Here is a 25,443-nt window from a genome sequence, read left to right on the forward strand (position 1 = left end):
GTTCAGATTTGGTCTCCAGTGCTCAAACGGGACATTATTGAATTAGAAAGGGTCCAGAGAAGGGAAACTGAGCTGGTAAAGGGAATGGAAAGTCTCAGTTATGAAGAAACACTGGCCAAGTTGGGTCTGTATAAAAATATAAGGGGATCATATAATAACTTCTCTAGAAGAAGGGAGGTTCCATTTAAATATTCAGAAAGGATTTTTTACTCCCTCCCTGAATCAGTCGTACTGGCTGATACATTAGATAGCTTTAAGAAGGGGTTGGATAGCATTTTAGCAAGTGAGGGACTGGTCCAATTGCCACCTTTTCCCCTCTGCGGCAAATTAAAGAGGCTTCAGATAGGTTTTTTGCCTCCTCTGGATCAACTAGAAGTTAGGCAGGTTATATATAGTCATTATGTTTGAACATGATGGACGTACATCTTTTTTCAACCTAACTTACTATGTTACTATGAAGCTACCTACTGCAAAGTATTATTCTGGCAAGAACAATATAATACACTCAGTATTAGATGCAAATACATACCGTTGGAACAATTGTATTGTTCATTGCTTATATCATGTCCTTGAATCCCATGTCATTAATTTCTTAATTTATTCCCAGCCTTTGTGCTCTGTTTGTCAGCAGAATGCTGGAAATTGTAATTAATTCAGCAACATTTAATGAACCGCAAGTTGGATATCCCTGTCCTACCTTATTTTGAACAGGGTAACATCTCTGATAATAAAGTGGGTGGGTGTTCCTGGAAGGCAACGTTCCCACTAATTTTTTTGTAGGATGTTGCCTAAATGATCTTTGTGTACATTTTTTTTGGAAAAATGCGCACACAGCAGAGGGTAGATCAAAACCTGAACTAGATTTTGTCAGTGGCGCAGTTTTTATTGGCTGTGCTGGAGTCATGTGAGTGCTGGACTTGTAGAAAACATTGCTGCATTGCTAGAAACTTGCTGTTAGACCTGAATCTTAAACACAAACACTGACCGTGAAATGATTGGATCCACGGGGTTGAGTTGAGGATGTGCTGATGGGCGTAACCACATGCCTGCTTCTGATTAATGGCTCCCCTTTAAATGACCTGATTTTATAATGACTGATGGCTCATTTTACAAGTCTCATCATCTACTGTCTGTCTCTTGTAAATTTTACAAACCCTCATCATTTTTTTCCTCTCGTTCCTGTATACTGGATGAAGATTTGCGCCCTTCTAGTCCTATAAAAATTAAACATTTTGGAAAGTTTTGACAGACTGCAAGACCTTGGGGAACAAGGCATACATTTTTGTGATCAGAAGATGGAATATATTCATATTTAAATTTGTATTTAAATCAGTATTATACCGCAGCTTTGTAAAATGCTATAGGCAGAAGGTGCTCAGTTAATGAAGAAATGGAGATGTGGTTAACGCTTTGTCAGCTGGCAAGGCTGCTAATAGTATGGTATGGAATAGAAGCAAGCAGGCTGACTGTAAGTACAAATGTTTTGTTGGGTGTCAAAGAACAATGGACAAAGCTATACAAACGACAGACCATGGTATTAGTATTGATGTTGGTATATATGGTTTATGTATATGAGTGTATAGATAGGTCAGTATAGGTCTGTATGTGAGTGGATAGATAGGTCAGTATGGGTCTGTATGTGAGTGGATAGATAGGTCAGTATGGGTCTGTATGTGAGTGGATAGATAGGTCAGTATGGGTCTGTATGTGAGCGTATAGATAGGTCAGTATGGGTCTGTATGTGAGTGTATAGATAGGTCAGTATGGGTCTGTATGTGAGTGGATAGATAGGTCAGTATGGGTCTGTATGTGAGTGTATAGATAGGTCAGTATGGGTCTGTATGTGAGTGTATAGATAGGTCAGTATGGGTCTGTATGTGAGTGTATAGATAGGTCAGTGTGGGTCTGTATGTGAGTGTATAGATAGGTCAGTGTGGGTCTGTATGTGAGTGGATAGATAGGTCAGTATGGGTCTGTATGTGAGTGGATAGATAGGTCAGTATGGGTCTGTATGTGAGTGGATAGATAGGTCAGTGTGGGCCTGTATGTGAGTGTATAGATAGGTCAGTATGGGTCTGTATGTGAGTGTATAGATAGGTCAGTGTGGGTATGTATGTGAGTGGATAGATAGGGCAGTATGGGTCTGTATGTGAGTGGATAGATAGGTCAGTATGGGTCTGTATGTGAGTGGATAGATAGGTCAGTATGGGTCTGTATGTGAGTGTATAGATAGGTCAGTATGGGTCTGTATGTGAGTGTATAGATAGGTCAGTATGGGTCTGTATGTGAGTGTATAGATAGGTCAGTATGGGTCTGTATGTGAGTGGATAGATAGGTCAGTGTGGGTCTGTATGTGAGTGGATAGATAGGTCAGTGTGGGTCTGTATGTGAGTGGATAGATAGGTCAGTATGGGTCTGTATGTGAGTGGATAGATAGGTCAGTATGGGTCTGTATGTGAGTGTATAGATAGGTCAGTATGTGTCTGTATGTGAGTGTATAGATAGGTCAGTATGGATCTGTATGTGAGTGTATAGATAGGTCAGTGTGGGTCTGTATGTGAGTGGATAGATAGGTCAGTATGGGTCTGTATGTGAGTGTATAGATAGGTCAGTATGGGTCTGTATGTGAGTGTATAGATAGGTCAGTATGGGTCTGTATGTGAGTGTATAGATAGGTCAGTATGGGTCTGTATGTGAGTGTATAAATAGGTCAGTATGGGGCTGTATGTGAGTGTATAGATAGGTCAGTATGGGTCTGTGTGTGAGTGTATAGATAGGTCAGTATGGGTCTGTATGTGAGTGGATAGATAGGTGAGTGTGGGTCTGTATGTGAGTGTATAGATAGGTCAGTGTGGGTCTGTATGTGAGTGGATAGATAGGTCAGTATGGGTCTGTATGTGAGTGGATAGATAGGTGAGTGTGGGTCTGTATGTGAGTGTATAGATAGGTCAGTGTGGGTCTGTATGTGAGTGGATAGATAGGTCAGTATGGGTCTGTATGTGAGTGGATAGATAGGTCAGTATGGGTCTGTATGTGAGTGTATAGATAGGTCAGTGTGGGTCTGTATGTGAGTGTATAGATAGCTCAGTATGGGTCTGTATGTGAGTGTATAGATAGGTCAGTATGGGTCTGTATGTGAGTGGATAGATAGGTCAGTATGGGTCTGTATGTGAGTGGATAGATAGGCCAGTATGGGTCTGTATGTGAGTGGATAGATAGGTCAGTATGGGTCTGTATGTGAGTGGGCCTGCAGCAGAACTTTTAAAGCCATAATGTTAGTTCACACAGTCATCTGCTTGTATTGCTTCAGAAAACTGAAGATCAGGCTGCCTGCATTTCTGAAGTAATTTCATAGGAACTGTCTGAAACCACCTGCCTGCCCCAAGGAGTGTTCCATGTCCATCTGAAAACATGGCACCTTATGGCTCCTTTTCTGGAGCAAGCTGGTGGGGATGTGTCACATGACTAATGATGTGCGATAGAACCCAGTATGTTATTAAATGATCCACTTTGTCTTCAAACCTGAGGGTTTCAGAAATAAACAACCATTTGCAATTTTAATTTTTTGCCTGTTTAGGAGGCAGTTCAACACATAAAAATCTATTTCAATAGCTCTGTAGAAAGCAAGCATGCAAAATGCCCATATAAGTATGCACATTTTATAATGTCATGTCTCAAAATCAGTCAGTAGCACAGTGCAATACTTATTAGACTTATTTTTCATACATTTACTGAAAAATGCTGTTCTGTGCTGGACTTGTGAAGTCCAGGTGTCCAGCGAAGTGTACAAAAATGGGACCAATCCACCATATTTTTTGCACTTTGCATCCTGTCCTGCACTTTTAAAAATTGCTGAGGTCTCTGTGCCCCAAAACATGCTCCCCCCCCTTGGATACATCTCTGCTTGCATTTGCCAGCACTGTATTCATGAAAGAGAGAGGCATCTAGGTATCCTAGCACCAGATTTTTAAATAAGGACCACTTTTGCATCCTTAGGGCTCTTGTTGGGGTCATGTAGTGACCATTAAACTGTTGTACAGTAGAGTTCTCATTGAAACACCTAAAACTGGTAAATGTGTAAGCTGCATCTTGTTTGCAATTGGTGCGGTTCACGGGGAGGCAGTTCATTGTGGGTAAAAATATGTAAATTTGAGCCTGTTCTTTGCACTTTACACCTTGAACACCCCCAATGCATTTTGATAAATGAGCTGTAATGTGTTATACATACCTCTAGTTTTAAACCCTGTATGATAAATGCGATGGTTTTCTTTCAAGATCCTCCAACCAAAACATGGTGTGCTTGCCCAAATGCCTGGAACAGCAAAATAACCCCTTAAAATATGTATTACTTGAACGTAAACAGCCTAATATGCTCAGATTTGCTCAGAAGATGAAATAACCAACTTCTAATACTTATATTGTTTTTCAGAAAGTTGTCCAAATCTCCAGAAAGTTTAGATATATTTTTCAGAACCAGATCTCACATAGGTTCTGGCAAACTGAGGAAACTCGGCGCCTATGAATGAAATTTATCTAAAGTCATTAAATTCCGCACATAAAAATATTTTTAGAACTGTGCAATATGCAAACAGTACATTTCTGTTTTCTGATTTGTCCTATTGAAAAGACACTAAGCATGTATTTACTCCTAAGGTTCATAGTGCCCACAGCATTGAAAAGCTTGAAAAGCACTTCAAAGCCACCACCCTCCACTCCCTATCCATTTGAATAGCTTCTTTACATGGACAGAGACACAGCAGCCCTGAGCTCATGAACACATAGGGGTGAAAGCCAGGTTGCTGGTCAGTGGCGTAACTAGGTGTCACTGGGCCCCGCAGCTAATTCATTTGACCTATTCTTCCAAGATATATTGAAAATGCTTTATAATTAGAGTCTTACTGGGCCCCCTACACTCCTGAGCCCCCTGCAAATGCAGATTCTGCTTCCTCTATAGTTACACCCCTGTTGCTGGTTGCCCAACACTGTCCTACAGAAAGCCTCCATCAAACTTGCCATTGTCGCAGTTCCCTGTAATATCCATACATGGTTAATCATCATCATCTTCCCTGTGCTTCAGACACTATTTATTAATTTACTTGGCCAGCATGCATGCATAAATGTAGAGGGAGCCAGACTTACAGACTGTCTGAAAATGGCATTTTTGTTTCCAGCATTACTGCACAAAGCACCGGGGCCAATGAAAACACAAATTATTTACTTCCTCGTCTAAATGTTTTGTTGAGCCTCTGATGCCTTATTTGCTCAGAGTAGCTTCCCCCTGCATTGGTTAAAATGACCATGATTGTTCTTTCTCAGGATCACTGACCTGTTGTATTCTCCCATTCCTTTGTATTTATTTGTTTCCATTTATTAACTGCCTAATGTTCTGCATTGTGGAGACTCCAAATGCCAGGAAGAAACATTTTTATGTCTTATCTTGTTAACCTTATCCTTGGTGGTTTGGAGTTATTTAAATGGATTTGCAGATATTAATCGAGTTATGTAATATAATGTTTAGAGACCTGCAAAATGTGCGTTAATGTGCGTTAGTCAATGCTTCATTCAGTAGAGGCAGGTGGGGGGAAGCACATAGGCATAATCCCTTCTGCTCTGGCTACCTGTCCCATACCTTGTGTGTCATTCAGAAGCTTGTAGTTTGGAATCCCTGCCGACAGAGAGACCAGCAGACAATGAAATGGATAAAAGTAATAGATGGAAATTAAGAGGCAGGCCAGAGCAATAATAGCAAAGGGCTGGCTGTAATTAAAGCTGTGCCATCTACTGAAAAGAAGAAGAATTGCAGTTAGGTTGCAAACCCATTACAATGCTGGTCTTGTAAATAACTTGACAGATGCCTGACCTTGCCCATTTCCATTATCCATATAGCAGCTTGCTTTATCTATTATATTTTACTATATTGTGGGTTTAAGAGCTATAGTAAACTTAGACCAAAGATTTTTATAAAATGTAAAAGGTCCTTTTAGCAATATTAGTGCAAAATCTCACAGGTGTAGTAAATAACAAACCCTGCCTAAATCATTTTCAGTTTGTCCATTTTCAGTTTCTTCCATCCTCATCAGACATAGCCTCCTAAATCAGAAGCCTGGTTATGCATTTTATTCCTCCTCTCTCCAGTAATGTCATTCTTGCTGCTCATTGGGAGCGATTATTTCCAGCTCTACCACATTTCTCGTCAAGCTTCTTGCATTACTGTACATGTATTTAATTGTGCTGACACTGCAGTATTTCTTTTAGCACTGAAAAATCTCCTATGCAGCTGTTACTTAGGGTCCTCCGTGCCAGGATTTCTCCTAAGCCCCCGCCCCTGTTCCTCTTACTGACTGATCCTTTTTACATTTTTTTCCCTAATTTGGTTTCTGGTTTAGAATCTTATACTGAAACAGTTTGGCTTATTTATGAAAGTAATACTGTTGCAGCCATGATGTGCCACCACCTTTATGACCCTGGCTCAATTACTCGCCTAATCTTTATACCAGGTATTCTTAATTTTTGGTTAGTTTGATAGTCTATGATAGGCTTAACACCTCTGATTCTTCACCTCAGATTCTTGGTAACTTCACACATACAAACCACCATGTTAACGTACATGCCACCTTTTTAGTAAACCCCTATATATTCCTTAATGAATCACATATGGTCAAAATCAGGGGTCCTGCATTTTTATAATAAGCAACCAAACTTTAATATGGTCTTAGCAGGCGTCTTTGCTCAAAATGGAATATCTTCTTGGTTGACCATAAGATGGATGAGGCGGCACCTCTCTGGTAGTTCAGTGCATGATCTTGGCCATAAATAGAGGTGTGAAATACAAATGAGCTCTTCACCTGGTGAAAAAATATTTCAAATAAAGTAATAATCATGTGAACTGCCAAACATAGGCTCGTGTAGCCTGCCAGTTGACATATGGGGTGCCAAATTGCCAATCAGAGCCCCAGGAACATGTTTCATGCTTGTGTTGCACCCCAACTCTTTTTTACATTTGAATGTGGCTCACGGGTGAAAAAAGTTGGGGATCTGTTTTCTAGAAAATTGGTGACACACCTATAATACATAAGTGATACAGTTATTCCATTTACAATTTGTTCTCCTTATCAGATGAGCTTCCAGGACATGCATTGAACGGTTCCGTCACAAACAACCATGAGTACCCGCTTCCCTTGCAGAGGAAAAAACTCCTTCCCAATCTTCAAAGGGTGGATACACCAAGTCAGTCAGATTCTAGTTCTGATGTGGATGTGGCCAAGATGGTTTCCAGGATTCAAGATGGAAGTGGAAAGGCTAACACTAAGCAATTAAATGGAGATCTGCCTGTATACTCAACAGCGACTAAACCTTCTGCTCTTCATCCTAAAAGAGGTCCAACCCGTCCAGCAGTTCCCAGAGAAGGTACAACAGCTCATGATATAATAACCGTGATATGATATTTGATAAATCTGACACTAATGTAGGTAACAGAGTTCAAAGGATTGTCAGGTTTTACTGTAACTGGATTGTTTTACTTTGCAGCTGAAGGAGATAATGTTAATAAAGTGCGAAGCCCAGGAGAAAGGCCAGTGATTTCCCGCCCACCAACCAGACCTCCAGATCCTCCATGTAGGGTAGCGCTACAAAAACAGGAGCCAAGGACGGACAACTCATCGCTAGTGAAGGAGGACACCCCTTCATCTGTGTGAGTGTTCCATCTCTCATAGAACCTTGATACAGAGTAAATTGACCATTTTAAATGAATTCTGCACTGGCAATGTAAAGAATCACTACATCAAACGGAGGTGTGATCCAGCATACTGAGCACTGCTTAGCTACAACACCATGTATTATATTACATATTCCAAATAATAGATCAGTTTCCTAATTTTTATCTTTCAGGGTGGCCTCCCGCACAAAATTCTTTGAGAATGCCTCGAGACCCAGAGTAAGGTAAGAAATAGAACAAGTAAAGTTTTTTACACATTTCCTTTGTATAAATATCCTTACCGCTAAATGGAAGACAGTTTTCAATCTTAAATGACTAGAGCAGAAAGTAGAAAACAAAAAAAAAGATTTGAAATGAAGGAACTTGTTCAACAGCACAGGCCTGGTGTCTTATTCTTGTACCCAGTGAGGCCCAAGGTGAGCACAAACGGGACTGGTATCACATCTATGCTCTATTTATGGAAACCAAATTTATTTCAGTTGTTGTGCAGCCAGTTCGAGACCTTTAAAATAATAGCAGGCTGCTTGTAACAGAAGATTGTAATGTTACCTAGGAGATGTAGGTCCTTCATGATTACAAATTGGCATGTGTTTAGGGAATTAAAATCCCAGTCCCACAGTAAGAGGCCGTTTAGGTTCCTATCAGCCCTGATACATAACCTGATCCTTCCAAGTATTTTTTAGTAAAATCACCCTAAAATCTTGATCATAAATCTAAAACTAGATTTTATTTAGCCCCTGCCCTTTGAAGTCCTTCTAAATAATACCAAAAACCCCTAATCATTTTTCTGTTCCGCACAGCCCACCATCCCCTCCCAGCCGTATCCTCACAGAAGAAAGCTGAAGACCAAGGTAATTACCTTTATTTGTAAGTTGGAAAACCATAGTTTGTGTAAATGCTATGAAGTTTCCCTATTACAGATACATCATAGGGTATTGCTTTGTGTCTTTTCCTACAAGTCTGTTCTTATACATATGACTAGGTACTGTTGTAGAGAGTAAATCTGACAAATCTGACAAGAATAGGAGCAGGAAACTCCTAGTACAAAACTGCTTACACAGACCAACCTTACATTGTCTAATCAATCATTCTATGGGTAGAATGGTCGCATATTTTGTCATTTGACCATCCATTAGGGGGACTAAAGAGAATTCAATATGTGTTTGGGCCAAATATCATCAATCAGACCTGAGCAGTTTTGGCTTCTCTACTTCTATATTTGCTGAGGGTCCATTCACCAATGCAGATTCATTTTTTTGCTTACTCACTTGTATGTTAAGACAGATTATTGAAACTTTCAAGCACATTTGTTGCCAAAGGAAATACGTGAAAATTCAGTTGCTAAGAACAGCTTCTGTTTTATATTGATTTATTTATATCGCCAGTTTGTTCACATGCATGTGACTGAGCTTGAAGAGCTCTAAAAGTCTTTGAGAACCAAGGGTTTATTTTTATCATGATATTCAAACTTGAATGAACCTTTACTGCAGTTGCCTTTTGGAATACAGCAAGGCTCACGAGTTCTTCTTAGCACATGATTTGGCATGATTGTGTTCATGAATGGTGCCCCATGTGATCCTTTTATCATCTATAGCATTGATCCCCAACCAGTGGCTCCAGGGGCAACATGTTGCTCACCAACCCCTTGGATGTTGCTCTCTGTGCCCCCAAACCAGGTAGTTTTTTTGAATTCCTGACTTGGGGGCAAGTTTTGGTTGAATAAAAACAAGATTTACTACCAAATAAAGCCTCCTGTAAGCTGATAGTGTGCATATAGGCTGCCTAATAGCCAATCTTAGCCCTTATTTGGCTCTTTTATGGTGCTTGTGTTGCTCTCCAAGTCTTTTTACATTTGACTGTTGCTCACGAGTAAGAAAGGTTGGGGGCCTCTGATCTATAGTAATTCCCTTTCTCCTGTCAGTTACCAGCACCAATAGTAATTGGGGTTTCATACATTTCTGTTCAGGTTTGAAATAGGCTGGGCTAAATCAACTTTGTAGCCTATATGAGCAATAGAACTTCTAGTTAGTCCAACCTGTAGCCAAACAGAGCAGGTCCAGTGATTTAGATTGTACTGTGTTTTCTGTTTTTAATTTTTGGTTTCTTTATTTGTTAGTTAGGTCTTCTGGCTTCATCTTCTTCCTATTCTTTTAGAACAAAAAATGTTTTTATTTATGCAATCAACTTCATCTAGAAACAAGTTTGACACAATTTTTCTGTTGTTGTACCATTGTTGACTCACAGTTGACCTATGTATTGTCAACATTCTGATTGGCTGCAAATTGTTTCTTGCTCAATGAACTTCAAAATTGGTAATGGAAAGATGTTCTTTTCCTTAGGAGTGGATGTACATTGTCCCTGGCTGGTCCAAGGAAGGATGGCAACCTGTTCAACATTGACCCCTGCTGGCTCCAGTGGATGTAAATAAAATATATATTGTCCACCAATATGTCCTTTAGGAAGTTATTCTCCTGAATGCCTAAAGGTGTTACAAGGAAACAAATACATTCTAAAAGCTCGAGTGTTGCAGCGGAAATCATTAAGACTACAGCATGTTCTTTTCAGTGGGTTACTGCCCTGTGCACTAGCGGAACCCAAGTTGGCCTTCATGGTTGGACAGGTTTGGAATACAAGGGAAGAGTAAAACGGAAGAAAGCAATTATTCATGTCCTGTGCTCTAGTACACAAGAAGAAACGTTTTATACTTGAACATTCCAGCCATGCTTTCATATTATTAGTGCATATGCTAAAAGCTACTCCATACAACAGCATCAAGTAGGCAACAGCCCTCATCATTTGTTGCTTGGTCTTCTGAAAGAACTGTCTATGGAAATCAGACCAAATAGGACAAATGAAAGGACTATGTCTTCAATTTTGTTGTCCTGAGAACTTCTAGAACTTTTTTCTGTGGAGCCAATACAGGCTCTATGTTTCAATGAAGGAGAAACAAACATTTGTAAATAACTGAGGCAAGTATTTTTCTGAGACTTTAGTTGTTGTCTGGCAGACAGAAACAAGCCTAAAGTTCTTTCCGTTTACCTATTCTTGCAGTTAAATCAGAGGTTCCCTTTTCCTGCATTGGTCTCTTGGTTTTATTCAGCAGCCAATCAGAATATTTTTATTTTTTTCTGATTGAGTACAGATTTCAATCACCAAGAATACTGCTATTTTGACTTGTATTGTGCCTTAGTAATATTGTAGATTGTGTGCACACTTGGGACATTTTACATTTGGGACCAAAATATTACTATTAGTAGTACATGCCTCAACCTCTTGTTTTTGATAGGGCCACCCTAAGCTTTTCAGTGCATATTCAATTTGTGATATTTTATAACATCACGTTTACAGTCATTTGTGAGTGTTACATGTACATAATACTTAGAAGCAAGATGGTTTTCCTGCACAACCCACTGTGCCCTGAAAGCTAGCCATGCAATTGGCTGAAGTCCTTCCTCAGGAATGCAGACAGGCCATTGGTCTTAACTAGGAATGGTAGATTTTTTTTCTTCTTTAGCACACCTTTTCATAACAAGTTCACAGTTTACTTACTTAATGCTTATTAGCAATTTTTAAAGTTTTTTAAAAATGCTTCCAAAAACAGAATTCCTAACCGCTTACAGGAGAATCCCCCAGAGTGATTCCCGCAGCTTATAAAGACATCCCTTACTTTCCCGACATATGTAAAAGCACCACACACGATTACAGTCTCCCTCTGTCCTTGGGAATCACTGAAAGGAGTTTATATAAACTGTGAAAAAAAAATCACTTTCCCTTTAGCCATCTGTAAATATATCAAGGCTGGCAGTAAGTCTGCCGTGAGGTTACAATTCTTTAGCAAAAATAATATTAAGGCAAAGGACAGACATACTGTAGATAGTACCAAATACCCCGTTTCATATCTAATGTCTGTCTGACATTTCATCATTTACATTGGTATATAAAGCATCTCACTTATGAGATTATTTAGAAAACAAAAGGTTTGTGGACCAAAAAAGCAAAAATATACTTTAGTTATAAGTGGGGTTTATCTTAGAAGACAAAGCAGGATGAACATGGCTAGTACATAATATTTGCTCCTTACCTATTTGTATTGGTACAAAGATGCTCTGATACTCTACAGCTTAATAAAGAAATATAAATGAAGGCTAAATTATGATTGCAAAGAGAAGGACTTTCAGAATCCAGCACAATAATGCTGCTTTTTTTTTTTAATGTGGATAGAGCCAGAATGAATTTTCCAGTGCTCTTTGTCTGCCCTGATCGGCAGCCATTTTATTCTTGTTGCTTTTCAGTGCACTTTTCTTGCATTGTAACAGTTCTGTGAATAGTTGTGTAAAATTTCCTTTGTACATTTTTTTAGTGTTTTGTCGTTTTTATGAAGGGTCGGGGTTTTCAGATGGTTTTAATGGAGCACGTGAAGGATAAACTAAATAAACCGACTGTTCCCTGGAAGTGTGAGTGTGTGATATTTGTAGCAGTGAGTAGTCCTTGAGACTGCATAGCATTTAGCATTGGCTACACACTAATGAAAATAGCTCAGACAACTAAAACAAACTGAAAGAAATATACAATGTTTTGTTTTATACCTAATGGCCATTTTTATTACAGAACTTGAATTCTTGAGTCACCGATCCAAAAAATGGTGGGGGGTGCCAGAATACAGCTGCAGCTCTGGGCAGATCTGTACTTTGTTCTGCATAAGTGGGTGTGGTTAGAGCAGACAGGGGAGTGGCAGAATTCATCTTGTATTTCTTTTTTAATAAAAGGGGTACATTAACTTCTAATTGTACAGTAGAATAATGCTTTGTACTTTGGAATACCTGTGCTGCCATAGCATTTGGGTATCACCGTGAATGGGCTATAAGAACATTTTGGATTTTCTTTGGTCATCTAGCAATGCCAATGCTCCATGAACTGACATGCCTTTTCTGGCTTCTTATTAGTGGATTATAACAATAATAAGGGAGGAAATGTAATGTTTGTGACCGGACAACATGAAATATTCAACCTAAATAGGGATCTTATGAAAAGAAACTCACATCATTTATATAAGTTTAATAAATAACCTGGGGAAGTTTTGAATGTGCCTTTGGGGGTTTAGACAAGCCTTACCTATCAAAATGGCCAATAACTGAAGCATTCTTCAAAGACAGCAAGCAGAGTGCTATGGGTTATGTTCTATGCTCCATGGTAATGGATGTATACATTCCTACCTCCCAAGGGGGATCAGTTTGCCTCCCCAGGCAAGTCCATATGCCCAAACACACCCTTAATCCGTCTGAAATTTGGCATACCAAATAGTGGCCATTGGGCAATAAGCTCATCCAGATAGAAAGTTGGTGAACCAGGCTTCGGCACTCCAAGCCTCTCTTTTTTAATACAAAACAATATGATCGTGGCACAGTTGGTAGATAAACACCATGTATGTCAGGGTTGGTATTCTGCATACCTAGCACAATTCTGCAGAGAGGCAGTTTGCTGTGCTAAAAGGTTGTAGGTGTTCTTATTTTACATTTTTTGGAATGTTCCCGCTTGAGTCCTTATCAACCACTGCCTCCAAATTGTTAATGGCCTTAGAGGTATTAATGGAGATAGATCTGATTAATGATTAGTCTAACCCTAAGAAGTGGGGCAGCCAGCAGACCACAGGACAGCTGTCAGAATGCAGCAGGTTAAAGGAGAAATAAATGGGAGCTACTAATATTTTGTCTCTACTGAGTATGTTTTCACTTATAATGATCTCTCCTCAGGTTTCACCATTATAATAAGTTCTGCCTTCTCTCTCCAGTTCAGCTGAGTCAGTGCACACACATATATCACTCTACAGAGCCTGTTAGGTCACGGACACAAACAATGTTAAACACTAATAATTCTGTTTGCCCGGGCTGCCAACTGTGTTCTAGATGACTAAACTCATCAGCGGAACAGAAAAGATCTCTCATCATGACTTCTCTGAACTTAAGGGAACCCTACCGCCCTTGCTCCATAAGCAATGAATTACTGTAAGGCAAAACCGGATGAACATGCCACACGTCTCCTGGTGCCAGTTAGAGTTATGCAGTAAGGAGATAGGTTTGTTTCATAGGAGCACTTGAACCATGAGAACAATGGTACCAACCAACAATATCTGAACTACAATGCCCAGCGAATCTTCTGTAAAATGAAAACTACATGCAGGCGAAATGGTATGTTATATATATATATGCAATGATGCAGACCCTGAATAAGAAATGTCTGATACCATATAGATTGGTACCTTTGACTCATAGGTACTGCTATTTCTAGACAAGTAAGGCTCCACACATTCTATCTTTATACTCCATGCTTGCATTGAGTGGTTATTCTCTTACACCTCTATTCCATTTATTACACAGTGGTTACTACAAGGGCAGATGAAGCCTGAAAGTGCAAAAGGTTGGACCATTGCTATTTCAATCACAACATCAAATCAGCTGGGCATAGGTGGTGATGGGATATATGTAGCAAAAGCAAAGTCATCAGTGAAGTTGTAGAATTATCTCCAAGAAGCAACTCTACAGGCAGATACAGAGGATAGATTCAAGAAAGAGTGGCTAGTGTTTTGTACTTTGGTGACAGGAAGGAAATTATGAAGACAGTATCTGGGTGATCAAAAAGAAATTAGCTAGGAATGATTAGAGTTGGACCTGACCTCATCCTCATATTAACATCAGCTATTATATAAAGGCATACGTTGCGTAGTATTGCTGGACTGCAGCTATACTAAATTAAAGAGGATCCAAATAAGGGTAACTAAGCTGATAAAGGCATACAAAAGATAGAAAACAGGGGACTGGAGAATGTGCATTGATCAAATCTCTAAGTAATGATGTATCTACAAAAGAAAGGGGTTTCGTTAATGCAGATTCGCTCATCCCCTGTTTTCTAAGTAGGTATCTATGCAAGTGCATGTATTTTCAAAAATGGTTTTTTTGTTACAAAGTTATGATCATAAAGGTGTCAGCCTTAGAAAATATGACAGGAGGAAAAAGTTAGGGCCACCATATGGGGTTTACCTTCACGTGGTATGGTGGCTTGTCAATGTTATGGTCAGAACTTTGTATCTAAAAACCCCGGCTTTTGTAAATATATGCACTTGCATAGATACTTACTTAGAAAACAGGGGACAAGTGAATCTGCATTAATGAAACCCCTTTCTTTTGTATGTTAGAAGCTAATTTGCCCAGATCATTTGCACTTCCAATGTACTTGTTTTTACTTGGCCTTGGAGTGCTCCCACAGCCCCCTCTTTTTCAGCTGGTAAAGGGTAAGCAAAGTCTCAGTTAAGAAGAAAGACTGGCCAAGTTGGGGTTGTTTACACTGGAGAAGAGACACTCAAGGGGATATGGCAACTATGTATAACTATATATACACATATTAAGGGATCATATAATAATGTAACTTATGCTTTATTTACCACAACTCCTCCCAGCAGACACAAGGCCGCCCATTCTGATTAGAAGAAAGGAGCCTCCATCTAGGTATTCGGAAAGGGATTTCTACAGTGAGAGCTGTGAAGTTGTGGAATTCTCTCCCTTAATCAGTTGTACTGGCTGATACATTAGATAACTTCAAGAAGGGGTTGGATGGCTTTTTAGCAAGTGAGGAAATACAGGGTTATTGAAAATTCCACTTAGTACAAGTTGATCTAGAGACTGGTCCAATAAAAGGGTTTTTTTTGCCTTCCTCTGGATCAAAGGCAAAGATAGAAATTCCTGAATGGAACAGTTTTAGATCCATCAGTTGAGGCATAGGCATATTCTGACAATATGGTCACAGCTGAGATAAAGCTGGTTCCAGGTTGCCTTACCCTTCACAATAGGCCATAATTTTGCACTGCCCTTTTCTCACCTATGTTTTGGGGATCAAAGTGCTGGAATTGTTTGCCATTATAAGGTGTCAGAAGAACTTAGATTTGGATCATTCTGCGCAAAGGGTTCTGTGGCCATTATCCCTGGCTTTGTTTTATGGGCTTATACTTAGCCCAAGGCATTCTCTATACAAAGCCAAGTACCCTTTGCCATACAGTAAAACGTCCAGATTCCCATCCAAGGCAACAAAATACTGTATATGTGTGACATACACAAGCAACGTTACACTTGCTATGGGCTAATAAGCTCCATGAATTCAGGTGCTGCTATTTTAAAGAAATTCTTTCACCTCATAAAGAGTTTTCCCAAATTAAATATGTCGAAGAGCTTGTCCAATTAATTAACTTTTTACCTGTGGTAGCTCACAGCAACACTGGATGTCAAGAACCTGAGTGCCAGTGCCATAGAATCTATGTATTCAGTGTTTAGTCTTGTTAGTCCAGCACACATGGCCTGGCAAGATAAAAGACTGCTGGCAGCAAAAGGGTTAAACAAAGTGTCAGCCCTCCAAAAGTAATTGCACCTTTAGCGGGTCACCTGGCGGCAGATAGTAGCCGCAGGCCAGACTTGGCGCTGCAGACAAAGCAACCAGTGTTTTGTACTGAATACATTAATGAATTACCCAGGGATTAATGCACAGTCCTGTTTATAAGAAGGTTTTGCCCTTTACTGATTTTTTCCCTTAGACCAAGAAGTATGTTTGCTAAGTTCTTTAATACATTAATGAGGGAGCTGCCGTGTCATTTGCCTTGAATAAATGAAAATTAAAGAACAAACAAATTAAAGGGCTTTGTATACATTTTAATAGAAAGGACTGTTAACTCCAAATCTATTTGCTTCAGAAGCTCTTATATACAGTTTTTAGAAACCAAATTGACTGTAGCAATGTAAGCAGCCATGTTGGGCCCAGTAGTGCTGTAGGGCCTGCACTTGTGTTACTACATTTACTGCACAGATATAAGGGGTCATTTATTCTTAGTAGCTCATTCAAAAAGAGCTTTTGTCCAGGGTCTAAGGTCTGCATCTAGTGCCGCATTGTGCTGGCAGAAGGGAAAGGCTCCATTGTGGGCAGCGTCTGCCAGTGCTCCCTAACTGAATTGGATGAAACACAAGTTAGGAAGGAAATGGAAAAACACCTAAATACTAGAGTGCTGTGTGGAACTCTTGAAACCCAACCCAGACTCCCGACCTGGACCCGAAACCCGCACTTCTATCCGCTTGGACCCACTACCTGACCGAACCTGCAACTGCCTTGATCCATGACCCCCCGACCACCATTAAACAGTAAGCACTGGTGCTTCAAACTGGAAGTAAAATCATCAGAAGTAGGCGGGGGTAGTAAAAAATGTTTTAAAAAACTAAAAAAAGGAGCAAAATATAGATAATATAATGTAGAATAAGAAATACAGATAAGATCCGCAACTATACCTGCATCCAGAAATCCTACCCACATCCCGCAGGGTACCCACTTTCCTTACGAGTAACCTGTGGGTACCTGACCAACTGCAGGACCCATCATGGCTGCTGAATGGATGCAACTTGATATTGATGGGACACGTGTAGGTCTTTGCATTCTATTTTGGAGCATAGAGACCTGTGGCAATTGTACAAATTGCCCAGTTGTACAAAAGTAACTGCAGTTTGTACCCTGCCCTGCTGTTATTAAATGATCTATGTGATTTCTATATTTACTGCATATCTTGTATTTTCAGTTGTCAGTGTCACGAGTTTTCCATAGAAAAGCAATCCTAGTAACGATCCAATGTGAAAAAGGGCTAATTAGAAATCGCTGTTCTGTAGGACCCTAATACTTTTTAGCAATAACATTGAATTAAATAAGTATCAAAAAAATGTCAAACTGACAGCAGCCAGTGTTTGTGTGAAGCAGTTTGCTGTCGGGACTCCCACGCATTCCATGTCAGATCTATTGTGCTCAGCAGGACTTTGGTTAATAAATATTCATGGCTCGGGACAGGGACCACTGTGCAAGGAATCACATATGGGAATGATGTGTTCAACTGATGCAGAATGTTTACATGTCAAAGTGACCATTTTCTATAAATGCATATTAGGTATGTTATTTTCTGTTATAACCAACCGTGACCTTGCTTTTAAAACCTTTAATAAAAAGGGTACAATTTCTCTTTAATTGAAAAGTCCTGCATTGATAATGGAAGTTGCCCCCTTTTTAAAGACCTTGTATTTATATTAACATTGAATTCTGCAATAATGTCCTCCAAACCATATATTCCTCTGCTCCCCTGGCACCCCAAGTGGCACAGTAGGGCTGAGTGTAGCAGGAAGCCAGCTGAATGGCTGTATATGACTTTGTGGCGGGCAGAGGGCACTGTGCAGTGATATTTTCCTATTCCTTGATTAGTTTTTCCTATCTGTGTTAACGCTCCCTGTAAACAGTTCTGACCCTGAACTTTCTTAGCATTTTATGAGAACAATTATAACAAAAATGATAATACACGACTGGAGAGCTGAAAGCGTGCTTGTGGGAGCGAGCTGCTGTCATGCTGGGAATGTCTGTCTAGCCAATGTCTCACATCCCACGGTTCCTTTAACCAGGGTCTCTCGGCTGATTTTTAAGCCCAGCAGCTAAAATGGCAATCATTCTCAGACTGCAAGGGCAACTATACCATCATTTTCTAAAGGATAGGAATGAAGTATTGTTTTCCCTTGGTTTCTATAAAGATGTTAGTGACCCAGCTTGCAGTTCTAGCCTTTCCAAAGTCTCTCAGACTGAGTGATCATGAGAGCCATACCTTTGAATCCCCATATAATAATCCCGACCTACAATAATATCAAACTCCCCTTGTAAGAAACCATTAGTGACTAGCACTGGGGTACAACCTGGTATCACTAGGGGCAGATTTAATAGAAAACAGTATATAGGACTCCAAGTTTGCTCATAGACAATAAGGAGGGATACCGTATATATATTTTGTGCATAATGTCTCTTTAATGCTTTTCCTTTTCATTTTTTCCATCCTACCAACCACTCACATAACTAGTTTCACTGAAAAAAGCAATACTATGCAGTGTATAGAGCTCAGTCCCATGGCTGAAAAGGGAAGGATCACTGAAGATAGGAAGAATGGATTATGGGTAGGTGAAAGTAAAGTGTCACAGTCTGTGAAATTTCTGGAAGACAAATTTCCTAAAGAGTGATAGAGACAGTGATAGATCAGGTTAATCTGGTTTGAACGAAAATGCAAAAATGATGGGAAATATTGCCTTTTATTAAAATGCTCTTTGTAGCCAGGAAACACCCACCAGCCATCTGCTAAGCAGTGCTTACCAACTGTATGGTTGGAACAATGGGGGACCAGTCTTAAGGGCAGTTGAAATGTGGCATTAACGCCTCTGTTAGGGGCTAAGGGGAAATCTAACCAAATGTCTTACAAAAAAGGAGTCTGAAGACATCTATGCTAAGGAGCAGACTGGGTAACTATAATAAAAGTGAGAAGAACATAATAAGTTGCGCAGAGGTTTCAGAGCACCCATGTGTTGTTCCTAATTGCCTTACATGACATGGCGCTGTGCCATCTCCATATGTTCAGCCTAGCAGTTGTACAAGTTGCTGCCAATGTTACATACCCAGCGTATATAATAAATAGCAATTGCTGCCTTTTTCTGTCCTAAAAAGTCACAAAGACTATGCTTATCTTTATTTCAATAAAAAAAAAATTTTCTAAACTCCTTTCTTCCCATTCTTTTCAGTCCATGTATCATTGCACTCCTCCCTCATTAGTCTGTACCTTTAACATCCGCTACATATTGCAGAGGCTCAACCCCATTATGTGAGCAGAGACTTTTGTAACTTGCGCCTTGCTCCATAAGAACTGCATTGGGAAGGATAATGTTGTTGCATTCGCAAAAGGCATTAGTCAGGGTCTCCCTGATATTAACACCTCTGTCTCTGCACCAACCATAGCTGTTTGAATGTTGGAGACTGCTGAGGGCAGTAGGAGAGTGTCGGAATAAAAAGGTAAATAATTCCCAAACCACCAAAGAAAAACAAATATCAATTTTACAGTAACTACAGTATACACCAAATAAAAAGATAATTCTTAGGTGGATATCCACTTTAATAAAATTGCTGGAATGCATCTGACCACCTTTCCTACCCAAGCACAAGAAGGCCATTGAGTGTACTGTATCCATATACATAAATACACAGACTTCATCTGAATCAGGCCCAACATTTGTAAAATAAAAAGCCTGACAAACTTGGCTAGTGTGTTTTTCTAAAAAAGACCAAACAAGGCGGGAAGCGCTCAGTATCCTATTGAAGCCCTCCATCCATGTCAGTGCGGAACCCAGGCTACTTTGGTTCTTAACTGGACACCTAGGGGGGAGAATTCCCAAAAATTTATGTAAAGGAAAATGTCATAAAAATTAACAATTTAAAAAAAAATGTAAAAGTGCTATTGTGTACAATGTTTTTGAGATATAGTCATACCCACAACATTTGTACAGACATTTTAATGCTAAAATGTAGGGGAAAAATCTCAGTCTGCACAGAGAAGATTTTTTGGCAATTTCTAAACAGAGATCTGTTCATATCTATTATAGAGCAGTTCAAAGTATGCTGGATCTGGAGGGGGAATACCCCCCTGATGGAATGTCTAAGTGATAAAGTGGAAAATTGGCAAATATTTGAAAAAAAATGGTGAATTGGGTCAAACTTCTGTTCTGAAGGAAGTAGTTAGAGCTATTCCTAATCATTTAATATCCTTATCTTGGCAGTGGAAATCAAGGTTAGCTTGTACCTGGATACATTTTAGGTTGCAGTGCCTGAGATGTGGAACTATTTATCTTATATCATGATACAAACTTGAGCTGATCTAGAAATTGACTGAAATACAAGGCAAGAAGGTCTTGGATGAGCTCAGTAAGGAGGGCATAGTCTGCACACATGCACCAAGTTTATGCTCTACTCCCCTCTGCTCTACTTTTATGTCCTTTATCCGTGGATAATATCATATAGCATTTGCCAGAGAGTCCTATAAAAGCTAACTCCATTAGCACACCCCTAATGACAATCTTTTGGGTACGCTATCAAAGCCCATGAAGAATCTGTAGGGTCACATTCCTGATATGTTTGCTCAAGCCATGTTGACAAAATAGCAGTACTTGTATCTTTTTACAATAATTCATTTATCTTATTTATTTGCTTATTTTTTATTTGCAGGCAAGTTCCTCTGAATCAAAATCGCCCATTGGATACTATGAATTTATTTGCTTTAATTAGCCTCCCCAAAGAAAAATCACCCTCTGCCAATGCAAGGGGCACATTTGATCAAGCAGACTCTTCCATTCTCTCACGACCATCTTTCATTAACTTGAAGACCTGACCACCCCAACCTATTATTCTCTGTTCTTCTCCAATTTTCCAAGTTATTTGGCTACTCTGCTCTGAGCCTTTTGGATAATGTTTCATGGTTGTTCTTGTATAACGTGGTTGCGTGGTGTCAGTTGTGAAAACCTCCAAAACGTGGCAGCCATCTTGGAAGCTATCACTATATGGCCAAAAAGATGGAGCTGATATCTGTGACTCAATGTGCTTCTGAATAAACTAATGATGCATTTAGAACCCATGTGGTTATTGTGCAACATGATTGGCTACTTTAAAATGAAGCATTAATGTTTTCTTTGTAAAGCTAGTAAGCCATACAAAATACATTCCTCTCCAATTAAACAAGAACATTATGGAACTGGAGAAAGTCCAGAGGTCTCCAGCAACAAAACCTCTCATCAAATATCCCAATAAAATAGCACTTAGGGAATAATGACCATAGTATGCCCTCATTTGTAATCAGCCTAAAGTAATAAATGAAAGGGGAATCGCCAATAACTCTATAACTACATTTTAAGGAAGTGGATTTCAACAAGATAAAGAAAGTGTCTGCCATACATAGCTGGGAATCTGAAAAGATAAATACTAAAGATAGGGACAAGGCATTTAAATGACAGTTGACAAAGAACATCAGTTATGCATATTTAGCTTAGACGTATATAAATGAACAAAAGCAAAATGGCTTCAAATGGACTTATAACAATGTGATATAAGGTATTATTTATAGAGATCAGAAATAAGAAGTTCCACAAAGTGGCAAGTCTCTATGTTAAACCTGTGCATATAGAGTTGGGCAGTTAAGAGACCTGGTAGATAAATGTGCTAAGGCATACATCTTAGTCTTCTCTCCCTTGGCTGTACTGGCCCATATCCCTCTGCTCTCAGGCAGAATAGCATTACATTTGTGATCCTCTCCCTCAGATCTTGCAAGGTGGAGCAAGGGGTAAGGTGACAGATAGTAGCAAATATTCCTCATATGCTGAACACTGAGTTCTCTGTGGGTTGATGCACACCCCAGGTGTTTCTCCCAGTGTCTGGGGCTGCCTCAGTGGTGCTCCATGGGATTGTACAGAATCCTTATCCACTAGGGGCTAGACCTTCTTAGTGGAGCATAGGCTGCTCTTTTTAGATATCCCTGTCTAACACCAGTTTGGGGTTAGGTAATAAAAGGCACTATGGCAACCAATCAGCAGGCAGAATTTATTGATCACCTGTTCCTGGGCAAACTTAGTGCCTTTTATGACATAAGGGTTCTGGAGTGGTAACTTACAGAATCTGCTATCCACTGTCCCACTATTCATGGGATCCTTTTTCACAACATCACTAAGGGTCCTCCTTTCCTTAGAACACAGACCTTTTTACTGGGGCACTATGGTCCAGGCTCCCCAGTAACCTCCACTCCCTTCTGAAGTTTAAAGAAAAAGAACACATAGGGGCTGATTTACTAAGACACGATTTCGAATCCGAATTGGAAAAATTCCGATTGGAAACGAACATTTTGCGACTTTTTCGGTAATTTTGCGATTTTTTCGTATTTTTTGCGATTTTTTTCGGCGTCTTTACGATTTTTCGTAAAAACGCGAGTTTTTCGTAGCCATTACGAAAGTTGCGCAAAGTCGCGATTTTTTCGTAGCGTTAAAACTTGCGTGAAACGTCGCGCCTTTTAAGTTTTAACGCTACGAAAAAGGCGCGACTTTGCGCGCAAGTGTTAACGCTACGAAAAAATCGCGACTTTGCGCAACTTTCGTAATGGCTACGAAAAACTCGCGTTTTTACGCAAAAATCATAAAGACGCCGAAAAAATCGCAAAAGATACGAAAAAAATCGCAAAATTACCGATCATTACGAAAAAAACGCAATCGGACGCATTCGGCCCGTTCGTGGGTTAGTAAATGTGCCCCATAGTGACTACCCTTCTTAAAGACTAAGGACACCTGACCCCACTGACCAATTAGAGAACTGCCAGAGAAATGTTAACCTGGAAAGGCAAACAACTCCCATTTTCTAACTATGAACAGTCCCAGCCCTAAACTTGATTAACACTTCAGGGGAGGATTTAAAGAGGTGTACAAGACCTTTACCCTCATAGAGTCACAATAACAAACATATTACAGATTATCATACAAAACCTATGGTGTTCAAGTGTATAACAAGGGCATTTGATTCAAGGGAGGCAAATATTATTTTGCTTCTTTATAAATTATATTTTGGTGACGCCATGACTAAAAAAAGGAGAGAGGGTTATTTAGCCTATAATGAATGGCTGGATAAACCGGAGTTCATCATTTTTACAACAGAGGTGCCTTGGAAGGATTTTAATGAAGCTATACACAATTAAATAACAACAATACAAAAATGTGTCCTTAGGCTATTGGTGCCATTATGCCCCAAAACTTGCTTGATACAGTTGTGACCTAAATACACACCTTTAATCACAGACTTGCATTGCTCACAGGAACTGAAATTCATTAAGAAATACTTTATTTTTGTACATAGTATTATTTTGGCTCCAGCAAGAAGTAAGGAAGGGTCCAGTGCTCCTGTGGAACCTCACCGGCCAGGGACCCAGAGAAAGAGGTAAGTAGTACCTTGCAGCAAGGCTGTCCCTGTGCCCAGACTCTGTATAGTAAGAGCAGGAAGGTAGGCAACAGGCGTACCCAGTGGCCTGGGAAACCTGGTTCTGTTTTAATGATGATAACGTTAGGAATTGTAAGATTGCTGGAGAAGCTATACTGGTTGCATAATTCCTATGTCCCTTTCATATAAGTAGTTAGACCACCTTAGGCCACACATATATGCCTTTTTGCCATATCTCTATCAATAACTGTTTCCTGTCCATGAAATGAAAGATACACAAGTTCTCTGCAACCCTGCTTGTCACCTTATTTACACCTTCTTCTATACCAGCCAGCCTTGCACATGGTCATATGTCCATATATTCTTATCTCCCAAACAGTAATCAGCCCCTCTGATCCAATCACACTCCTTTGCCAGGATGCTCCCTAGAGTGGCTAATTTACTAAACCACTTTGCCACAAAGGAACAATAGTCCAATTACATTTACATTATGTGCCAGTGTCGCCCACTAAATGGCTAGTATTGTTCTGGTCCATATGATAAAAAAGCTATAACAAAGCATCCAAAAACCTAAAAACAATCTTCCTCAAAAATCATAAATCTTATCTGAACTCTTGAAACACTTGGGCATCGTATGGCTAGTCACTGCCTCAATTTAGCCAGACCAAGCTCTTGTCTGGCTTCTTGTATCAACTCCCACAGTAGAAGCTCTGTGGGAGTTGAATGTGGCCAGCCTGCCAGTTAGACAATGGTTCTGTTGGTTAAGTATTCATTCTGAAGGTATAGTTTTCCTATAATGTATTTCTGTTTTCCTCACCTGAAGGCTCCTGAGGGGACAGGCATTCCAGCAAATCCACCACCCCTGCTAAGATGGGGCTCATAGAGGAAGAACTATGGGATCCCTTCCCTTTTATAGACCAGGGAACTGAGATGGAAAAGCAAATTTTTCTGTTACCGACTTACATTACATTCCCCCCTTATAACTCTATGTTATACACAGGTAATAAGCCTAATTTTTTGCATAGGGGCTTGGAGCGTCAGCACCACCTGCCTCATTGTTAGTCCCAACCTGTGAAACCCCCAAGGCTACAGGATAAATGTGCTTAATGTATGTGGCAGTGGAAAGTGTTCCAATAATTCACACTATATTCACATTTAATATTAGATCCCATTTTAAGTTTAAATATAATTTCAGAATATTTTATCATCTTCTTCGTTGCTTAAATGTATTTATTACAATTTAGTGAATTGCCTGGAGACAGGAACGGAGAATGTGCTGAAACCCAATCCTGGCCAATGGGATTTGTAAGTTATTAAGATTCCAGCAGCGGCAAAAGGATGAGAAACACGTCAGTCTGAGTACATTGCTATCCCTTTGCTTATCCCTATTGTTACTACAGTACAGATGCATCCAGTCTGGGGGAACAAGAGTTAATAAGAACTTCTGCCTAAATAAACTTTTCTTTGGGTCTTACAGGGACACGTCCTCTCCATGTCCTGCCTGTCCCCTTCCCTTGCATTCCCCGTGCCCACTGATCGGATCTCAGAGGTGGACATTTAATAATGGCAATTCACTTTTATTTTCATTTCCACAGAAAATCAGGGCCAAATCTGTCAGTGAGTCAAAAAGGGACTTAATTTACTACCCCAACTGGAGGAAGGCAGGGAAGGGAGTGTTTCTGGCGTCCGGAACCCCATCATAATTAATTGGAAAGAAAATTGCTTTAATATTCTAGGAAAGCGAAATGAAAAAGATTCCAGTTTTATCTCCGAGATCCATTTATGGCCCCGAAATAGAGATTAAATGACATGAAATGGTTATTGTTGCTAATAACTCAGGCGTGCAACTTTTAATTGATGGATGAAAAAACTACGCTTTTAATGTTTTCTTTTTG

At 39.8% G+C, this 25,443-nt stretch overlaps 1 protein-coding gene and 1 long non-coding RNA gene across 2 annotated transcripts in view; both read left to right on the forward strand.

The window, feature by feature from the left end:
• ophn1 (oligophrenin 1) overlaps positions 1 to 12,166 on the forward strand; it is an 86,337-nt gene extending 74,171 nt beyond the window's left edge. The window contains 5 exon segments of the mRNA NM_001079012.1: positions 7,117 to 7,407; positions 7,528 to 7,690; positions 7,888 to 7,938; positions 8,515 to 8,565; positions 10,054 to 12,166. Coding sequence (NP_001072480.1) covers positions 7,117 to 7,407; positions 7,528 to 7,690; positions 7,888 to 7,938; positions 8,515 to 8,557 — 548 coding nt within the window. The 3' untranslated portion in view covers positions 8,558 to 8,565; positions 10,054 to 12,166.
• Positions 12,167 to 18,677: 6,511 nt separating this feature from the next.
• Positions 18,678 to 21,205, forward strand: LOC116407058. The gene is made up of 2 exons (XR_004220031.1): positions 18,678 to 18,717; positions 20,807 to 21,205. It is a non-coding gene; the product is annotated as an uncharacterized LOC116407058 (long non-coding RNA).
• Positions 21,206 to 25,443: the final 4,238 nt, after the last annotated feature.

The sequence above is a fragment of the Xenopus tropicalis genome, chromosome 8, assembly GCF_000004195.4.
Source record: "Xenopus tropicalis strain Nigerian chromosome 8, UCB_Xtro_10.0, whole genome shotgun sequence".
NCBI lineage: Eukaryota > Metazoa > Chordata > Amphibia > Anura > Pipidae > Xenopus > Xenopus tropicalis.